The 10,501-nt window shown below is 43.2% G+C and overlaps 1 protein-coding gene across 1 annotated transcript in view; it reads left to right on the forward strand.

Annotated features, from left to right (window-relative positions):
* The first annotated feature begins 218 nt into the window (after positions 1-218).
* The window catches only part of LOC116360549 (red-sensitive opsin-like), a 12,558-nt gene continuing 2,275 nt past the window's right edge, over positions 219-10,501 (forward strand). The window contains exons 1-2 of the mRNA XM_031815293.1: positions 219-366; positions 2,153-2,449. Of these exons, the coding sequence (XP_031671153.1) occupies positions 225-366; positions 2,153-2,449 (439 nt within the window). The 5' untranslated portion in view covers positions 219-224. The remainder of the gene's footprint in view (positions 367-2,152; positions 2,450-10,501) is intronic.

Here is a 10,501-nt window from a genome sequence, read left to right on the forward strand (position 1 = left end):
ACAGCAGCATTCCATGTTATATTACTTTTTAACCTCCTACGCCACCAATGCCCTTTCAAACAAGATTATGGGCTTCTGAAATCCTCCTTAATTAGTCATTTGTGGTAATTAACGGTAATTAAGGAAAGTCCAGTCCATACCATCACACACCCTGCCCTAATTCCTCCAAGGCCGTAATCCTTTAAAAACACCCAAAGGATGCTATATAAACTAGGACAGTGGAGATGCACGGACTTCAGCAGGCAACTTCACTAGCTCCTATTAACCGGCCCAGGATGGCAGAGCTAGGAGTATTTGCTGCAAGGAGACAAGAAGATACAACCAGAGAATCAGGCTTCGCATACACCAACAGCAATCATACCAAAGGTACAGTACATCCTGTCAGTGTCGTGCCTGGGCTTCATATCATACCAAAGGTACAGTACATCCTGTCAGTGTCATGGCTGGGCTTCATATCATACCAAAGGTACAGTACATCCTGTCAGTGTCATGGCTGGGCTTCATATCATACCAAAGGTACAGTACTTCCTGTCAGTGTAGTGCCTGGGCTTGATATCATACCAAAGGTACAGTACATCCTGTCAGTGTAGTGCCTGGGCTTCATATCATACCAAAGGTACAGTACTTCCTGTCAGTGTCGTGCCTGGGCTTGATATCATCCGGTAGAAGGAGTGAAAGAGCCTAATTCTGTGGATTCTCCTAAAGTATTGTAGTTCTTGTATATTTTCAGAAGATAATGGTAAGTAAAGGTATTTTTCCTTCATAAGATATTTCACCAACAGCAGACATACAATTCACAACAGTATATTTCACCAACAGCAGACATACCATTCACAACAGTAGCAGTATACACACTAATACAAACAGTAGATTTCACCAACAGCAGACATACCATTCACAACAGTAGCAGTATACACACTAATACAAACAGTAGATTTCACCAACAGCAGACATACCATTCACAACAGTAGCAGTATACACACTAATACAAACAGTAGATTTCACCAACAGCAGACATACCATTCACAACAGTAGCAGTATACACACTAATACAAACAGTAGATTTCACCAACAGCAGACATACCATTCACAACAGTAGCAGTATACACACTAATACAAACAGTATATTTCACCAACAGCAGACATACCATTCACAACAGTAGCAGTATACACACTAATACAAACAGTAGATTTCGCCAACAGCAGACATACCATTCACAACAGTAGCAGTATACACACTAATACAAACAGTAGATTTCACCAACAGCAGACATACCATTCACAACAGTAGCAGTATACACACTAATACAAACAGTAGATTTCATTGTATCAGGAATCATGACGACGTTTTCTTTGTTCAGAACTTTTGATGCTCACATTCTGTTCAACATATTACTTACTGTTCTCATTTGACTACATCAATAAGTCATCTTGGCCATGTTGTTATAATCTCCACCCGGCACAGCCAGAAGAGGACTGGCCACCCCACATAGCCTGGTTCCTCTCTAGGTTTCTAATCTCCACCCGGCACAGCCAGAAGAGGACTGGCCACCCCACATAGCCTGGTTCCTCTCTAGGTTTCTAATCTCCACCCGGCACAGCCAGAAGAGGACTGGCCACCCCACATAGCCTGGTTCCTCTCTAGGTTTCTAATCTCCACCCGGCACAGCCAGAAGAGGACTGGCCACCCCACATAGCCTGGTTCCTCTCTAGGTTTCTAATCTCCACCCGGCACAGCCAGAAGAGGACTGGCCACCCCACATAGCCTGGTTCCTCTCTAGGTTTCTAATCTCCACCCGGCACAGCCAGAAGAGAACTGGCCACCCCACATAGCCTGGTTCCTCTCTAGGTTTCTAATCTCCACCCGGCACAGCCAGAAGAGGACAGGCCACCCCACATAGCCTGGTTCCTCTCTAGGTTTCTTCCTAGGTTCTGGCCTTTCTAGGGAGTTTTTCCTAGCCACCGTGCTTCTACACCTGCATTGCTTGCTGTTTGGGGGTTTTAGGCTGGGTTTCTGTACAGCACTTTGAGATATCAGCTGATGTACGAAGGGCTATATAAATACATTTGATTTGATTTGATTTGGAAGTTGTATATAACTTATATTCAAATACATATCTGTTTTTTTAATTACCTTTTTTTAAATGTGCAGATCCTTTTGAGGGCCCCAACTACCACATTGCTCCAAGATGGGTGTACAATATCTCAACACTCTGGATGCTCTTTGTGGTCGTCGCCTCAACCTTCACCAACGGCCTGGTACTGGTGGCCACTGCCAAATTCAAGAAGCTCCAACATCCTCTCAACTGGATCCTGGTCAACCTGGCGTTCGCCGACATTGCGGAGACTCTTTTGGCGAGCACCATCAGCGTTTGCAACCAGATGTTTGGCTACTTTATTCTTGGACACCCAATGTGTGTCTTTGAGGGATTCACCGTCGCCACATGTGGTAAGATGCGTTTTTATATGGGCTACATGTTGTTTCATATTTAACCCTTGTGTGGTGTTCAAGTCAGCAGCATATCACCCTGCATACCACTGTTGGCTTGCTTCTGAAGCTAAGCAGGGTTGGTCCTGGTCAGTCCCTGCATGGGAGACCAGATGCTGCTGGAAGTGGTGTTGGAGGGCCAGTAGGAGGCACTCTTTCCTCTGGTCTAGAAAAAAATATCCCAATGTCCCAGGGCAGTGATTGGGGACATTGCCCTGTGAAAGATGCTGTCTTTCGAATGGGACGTTAAACAGGTGTCCTGACTCTCTGAGGTCACTAAAGATCCCATGGCACTTATTGTAAGAGTAGTGGTGTTAACCCCGGTGTCCCATTCTGTCCTTCATACCACCTAATAATCCCCAGCTTCCAATTGGCTCATTCATCCCCCCCTCCACTCCCCTGTAACTATTCCCCAGGTTGTTGCTGTAAATGAGAATGTTCTCAGTTAACTGACCTGGTAAAATAAGAGTAAAATATATATGTTTTTGTTTTTCACCTAACGTTCACAGGTCTGATGGACGCAAAACATTCATGTTTTTTATAACAATACATCCATAACAATTAACGTAAAAATACTGTTACGAGAAATGAGTGAGGAGGTGTTGAGTCGCAGAGAGCAAAAGATGTGGAAAAAACTGGCTTTAATGTCCCGGAAACATAACATGAACCCAAAGTAGAAAAACAAATGATCAGAAATATAAACGGACAGCGTGAACCCAAATACAAACAAAATGCACTCAAACAACAAAACAGACTGACAAGCCCGCACGAAACAGAAGCGGGCTGAACAAACTATATATAACCCTCCCCTAACAACCAAACAAACTATATATAACCCTCCCCTAACAACCAAACAAACTATATATAACCCTCCCCTAACAACCTATATATAACCCTCCCCTAACAACCAAACAAACTATATATAACCCTCCCCTAACAACCAAACAAACTATATATAACCCTCCCCTAACAACCAAACAAACTATATATAACCCTCCCCTAACAACCAAACAAACTATATATAACCCTCCCCTAACAACCAAACAAACTATATATAACCCTCCCCTAACATCCAAACAAACTATATATAACCCTCCCCTAACAACCAAACAAACTATATATAACCCTCCCCTAACAACCAAACAACTATATATAACCCTCCCCTAACAACCAAACAAACTATATATAACCCTCCCCTAACAACCAAACAAACTATATATAACCCTCCCCTAACAACCAAACAAACTATATATAACCCTCCCCTAACATCCAAACAAACTATTATATAACCCTCCCCTAACAACCTATATATAACCCTCCCCTAACAACCTATATATAACCCTCCCCTAACAACCTATATATAACCCTCCCCTAACATCCAAACAAACTATATATAACCCTCCCCTAACAACCTATATATAACCCTCCCCTAACAACCAAACAAACTATATATAACCCTCCCCTAACAACCAAACAAACTATATATAACCCTCCCCTAACATCCAAACAAACTATATATAACCCTCCCCTAACAACCTATATATAACCCTCCCCTAACAACCTATATATAACCCTCCCCTAACAACCTATATATAACCCTCCCCTAACAACCAAACAAACTATATATAACCCTCCCCTAACAACCAAACAAACTATATATAACCCTCCCCTAACAACCAAACAAACTATATATAACCCTCCCCTAACAACCAAACAAACTATATATAACCCTCCCCTAACATCCAAACAAACTATATATAAACCTCCCCTAACAACCAAACAAACTATATATAACCCTCCCCTAACAACCAAACAAACTATATATAACCCTCCCCTAACAACCAAACAAACTATATATAACCCTCCCCTAACAACCAAACAAACTATATATAACCCTCCCCTAACAACCAAACAAGAAACAGGTGATACCAATCAGACAAAACCAAAGGAACACAGAACAACGGATCGGCGATAGCTAGTAGACCGGCGACGACGACCGCCGAGCGCCACCCGAACAAGAAGGGGAGTCACCTTCGGTAATAGTCGTGACAAATAATTAATACTTAGATGTTGACTTATATCAATTACAAGCAATATAGACAGCGTACATGGTTAATATTTGCCATTAACCTCTGCTAGATCACATTTATCAATTAAAGCGCTATTTTTTTTTTTTTTATAAAATGTTGTTTTTTTAGAACAAAAATGTATTATAATCAAGACATGGGTGGAATAAATCATGTTTATCTTGAAAAAATACAAATGAAACAAATGTTTTCATCACTACTGATGTTTATTGCTTTGAACTGAACAAATTGGAAGGACACATTTTACATACAGTATTTTATGGAAATGATAAATGAGCCCCCATTGAAGAACAAATTAAGGCCGGTCTACACACCACGAGGGACAGAGTTTTACTGTGTGTGTGTGTGTGTGTTGCAAATTTATGTCTTGCATTTCTTGCATGTGTACTGTGTCTTCCTGTCCGTCTTGGGTCCACACACATCGCAGAGCTTCTTCTTGTTGCTACAGGCTACAATCTAAAATGATGAAAACACTTAGTTCAGGAATTTTACTAACATCTCACTCACATATATAGTTACAGCAGGCCAAGGGAGGAGAGTCAGACACACACAGACATACAACAACATCACTCACATATATAGTTACAGCAGGCCAAGGGAGGAGAGTCAGACACACACAGACATACAACAACATCACTCACATATATAGTTACAGCAGGCCAAGGGAGGAGAGTCAGACACACACAGACATACAACAACATCACTCACATATATAGTTACAGCAGGCCAAGGGAGGAGAGTCAGACACACACAGACATACAACAACATCACTCACATATATAGTTACAGCAGGCCAAGGGAGGAGAGTCAGACACACACAGACATACAACAACATCACTCACATATATAGTTACAGCAGGCCAAGGGAGGAGAGTCAGACACACACAGACATACAACAACATCACTCACATATATAGTTACAGCAGGCCAAGGGAGGAGAGTCAGACACACACAGACATACAACAACATCACTCACATATATAGTTACAGCAGGCCAAGGGAGGAGAGTCAGACACACACAGACATACAACAACATCACTCACATATATAGTTACAGCAGGCCAAGGGAGGAGAGTCAGACACACACAGACATACAACAACATCACTCACATATATAGTTACAGCAGGCCAAGGGAGGAGAGTCAGACACACACAGACATACAACAACATCACTCACATATATAGTTACAGCAGGCCAAGGGAGGAGAGTCAGACACACACAGACATACAACAACATCACTCACATATATAGTTACAGCAGGCCAAGGGAGGAGAGTCAGACACACACAGACATACAACAACATCACTCACATATATAGTTACAGCAGGCCAAGGGAGGAGAGTCAGACACACACAGACATACAACAACATCACTCACATATATAGTTACAGCAGGCCAAGGGAGGAGAGTCAGACACACACAGACATACAACAACATCACTCACATATATAGTTACAGCAGGCCAAGGGAGGAGAGTCAGACACACACAGACATACAACAACATCACTCACATATATAGTTACAGCAGGCCAAGGGAGGAGAGTCAGACACACACAGACATACAACAACATCACTCACATATATAGTTACAGCAGGCCAAGGGAGGAGAGTCAGACACACACAGACATACAACAACATCACTCACATATATAGTTACAGCAGGCCAAGGGAGGAGAGTCAGACACACACAGACATACAACAACATCACTCACATATATAGTTACAGCAGGCCAAGGGAGGAGAGTCAGACACACACAGACATACAACAACATCACTCACATATATAGTTACAGCAGGCCAAGGGAGGAGAGTCAGACACACACAGACATACAACAACATCACTCACATATATAGTTACAGCAGGCCAAGGGAGGAGAGTCAGACACACACAGACATACAACAACATCACTCACATATATAGTTACAGCAGGCCAAGGGAGGAGAGTCAGACACACACAGACATACAACAACATCACTCACATATATAGTTACAGCAGGCCAAGGGAGGAGAGTCAGACACACACAGACATACAACAACATCACTCACATATATAGTTACAGCAGGCCAAGGGAGGAGAGTCAGACACACACAGACATACAACAACATCACTCACATATATAGTTACAGCAGGCCAAGGGAGGAGAGTCAGACACACACAGACATACAACAACATCACTCACATATATAGTTACAGCAGGCCAAGGGAGGAGAGTCAGACACACACAGACATACAACAACATCACTCACATATATAGTTACAGCAGGCCAAGGGAGGAGAGTCAGACACACACAGACATACAACAACATCACTCACATATATAGTTACAGCAGGCCAAGGGAGGAGAGTCAGACACACACAGACATACAACAACATCACTCACATATATAGTTACAGCAGGCCAAGGGAGGAGAGTCAGACACACACAGACATACAACAACATCACTCACATATATAGTTACAGCAGGCCAAGGGAGGAGAGTCAGACACACACAGACATACAACAACATCACTCACATATATAGTTACAGCAGGCCAAGGGAGGAGAGTCAGACACACACAGACATACAACAACATCACTCACATATATAGTTACAGCAGGCCAAGGGAGGAGAGTCAGACACACACAGACATACAACAACATCACTCACATATATAGTTACAGCAGGCCAAGGGAGGAGAGTCAGACACACACAGACATACAACAACATCACTCACATATATAGTTACAGCAGGCCAAGGGAGGAGAGTCAGACACACACAGACATACAACAACATCACTCACATATATAGTTACAGCAGGCCAAGGGAGGAGAGTCAGACACACACAGACATACAACAACATCACTCACATATATAGTTACAGCAGGCCAAGGGAGGAGAGTCAGACACACACAGACATACAACAACATCACTCACATATATAGTTACAGCAGGCCAAGGGAGGAGAGTCAGACACACACAGACATACAACAACATCACTCACATATATAGTTACAGCAGGCCAAGGGAGGAGAGTCAGACACACACAGACATACAACAACATCACTCACATATATAGTTACAGCAGGCCAAGGGAGGAGAGTCAGACACACACAGACATACAACAACATCACTCACATATATAGTTACAGCAGGCCAAGGGAGGAGAGTCAGACACACACAGACATACAACAACATCACTCACATATATAGTTACAGCAGGCCAAGGGAGGAGAGTCAGACACACACAGACATACAACAACATCACTCACATATATAGTTACAGCAGGCCAAGGGAGGAGAGTCAGACACACACAGACATACAACAACATCACTCACATATATAGTTACAGCAGGCCAAGGGAGGAGAGTCAGACACACACAGACATACAACAACATCACTCACATATATAGTTACAGCAGGCCAAGGGAGGAGAGTCAGACACACACAGACATACAACAACATCACTCACATATATAGTTACAGCAGGCCAAGGGAGGAGAGTCAGACACACACAGACATACAACAACATCACTCACATATATAGTTACAGCAGGCCAAGGGAGGAGAGTCAGACACACACAGACATACAACAACATCACTCACATATATAGTTACAGCAGGCCAAGGGAGGAGAGTCAGACACACACAGACATACAACAACATCACTCACATATATAGTTACAGCAGGCCAAGGGAGGAGAGTCAGACACACACAGACATACAACAACATCACTCACATATATAGTTACAGCAGGCCAAGGGAGGAGAGTCAGACACACACAGACATACAACAACATCACTCACATATATAGTTACAGCAGGCCAAGGGAGGAGAGTCAGACACACACAGACATACAACAACATCACTCACATATATAGTTACAGCAGGCCAAGGGAGGAGAGTCAGACACACACAGACATACAACAACATCACTCACATATATAGTTACAGCAGGCCAAGGGAGGAGAGTCAGACACACACAGACATACAACAACATCACTCACATATATAGTTACAGCAGGCCAAGGGAGGAGAGTCAGACACACACAGACATACAACAACATCACTCACATATATAGTTACAGCAGGCCAAGGGAGGAGAGTCAGACACACACAGACATACAACAACAACATCACTCACATATATAGTTACAGCAGGCCAAGGGAGGAGAGTCAGACACACACAGACATACAACAACATCACTCACATATATAGTTACAGCAGGCCAAGGGAGGAGAGTCAGACACACACAGACATACAACAACATCACTCACATATATAGTTACAGCAGGCCAAGGGAGGAGAGTCAGACACACACAGACATACAACAACATCACTCACATATATAGTTACAGCAGGCCAAGGGAGGAGAGTCAGACACACACAGACATACAACAACATCACTCACATATATAGTTACAGCAGGCCAAGGGAGGAGAGTCAGACACACACAGACATACAACAACATCACTCACATATATAGTTACAGCAGGCCAAGGGAGGAGAGTCAGACACACACAGACATACAACAACATCACTCACATATATAGTTACAGCAGGCCAAGGGAGGAGAGTCAGACACACACAGACATACAACAACATCACTCACATATATAGTTACAGCAGGCCAAGGGAGGAGAGTCAGACACACACAGACATACAACAACATCACTCACATATATAGTTACAGCAGGCCAAGGGAGGAGAGTCAGACACACACAGACATACAACAACATCACTCACATATATAGTTACAGCAGGCCAAGGGAGGAGAGTCAGACACACACAGACATACAACAACATCACTCACATATATAGTTACAGCAGGCCAAGGGAGGAGAGTCAGACACACACAGACATACAACAACATCACTCACATATATAGTTACAGCAGGCCAAGGGAGGAGAGTCAGACACACACAGACATACAACAACATCACTCACATATATAGTTACAGCAGGCCAAGGGAGGAGAGTCAGACACACACAGACATACAACAACATCACTCACATATATAGTTACAGCAGGCCAAGGGAGGAGAGTCAGACACACACAGACATACAACAACAACATCACTCACATATATAGTTACAGCAGGCCAAGGGAGGAGAGTCAGACACACACAGACATACAACAACAACATCACTCACATATATAGTTACAGCAGGCCAAGGGAGGAGAGTCAGACACACACAGACATACAACAACAACATCACTCACATATATAGTTACAGCAGGCCAAGGGAGGAGAGTCAGACACACACAGACATACAACAACATCACTCACATATATAGTTACAGCAGGCCAAGGGAGGAGAGTCAGACACACACAGACATACAACAACATCACTCACATATATAGTTACAGCAGGCCAAGGGAGGAGAGTCAGACACACACAGACATACAACAACATCACTCACATATATAGTTACAGCAGGCCAAGGGAGGAGAGTCAGACACACACAGACATACAACAACATCACTCACATATATAGTTACAGCAGGCCAAGGGAGGAGAGTCAGACACACACAGACATACAACAACATCACTCACATATATAGTTACAGCAGGCCAAGGGAGGAGAGTCAGACACACACAGACATATGTAACGGATGTGAAACGGCTAGCTAGTTAGCGGTGCGCGCTAACTAGCATTTCAATCAGTGACGTCACTCGCGCTGAGACCTTGAAGTTAAAAAAAGGATGTGTTATTTATATGCTCTTCACAGAAAAGGAGCCCAATGAGTCTCAGGTTGGAGAAAAAACAAGGTGTACCATTTTTCTTTTAGTAAACATTGAAAATGGGTCCCACAGACCCGAACACGACACAAGGGTTAAGAAGGAAATTCTACATTGCTACACAGCGCTGATAAAGACTGATTGGCTGTTGCTAAAACACCATAGCATAATGACATTACTCAGAATGGACCTTTTG

This window comes from Oncorhynchus kisutch, unplaced genomic scaffold (assembly GCF_002021735.2).
Source record: "Oncorhynchus kisutch isolate 150728-3 unplaced genomic scaffold, Okis_V2 Okis09a-Okis19a_hom, whole genome shotgun sequence".
Lineage (NCBI taxonomy): Eukaryota > Metazoa > Chordata > Actinopteri > Salmoniformes > Salmonidae > Oncorhynchus > Oncorhynchus kisutch.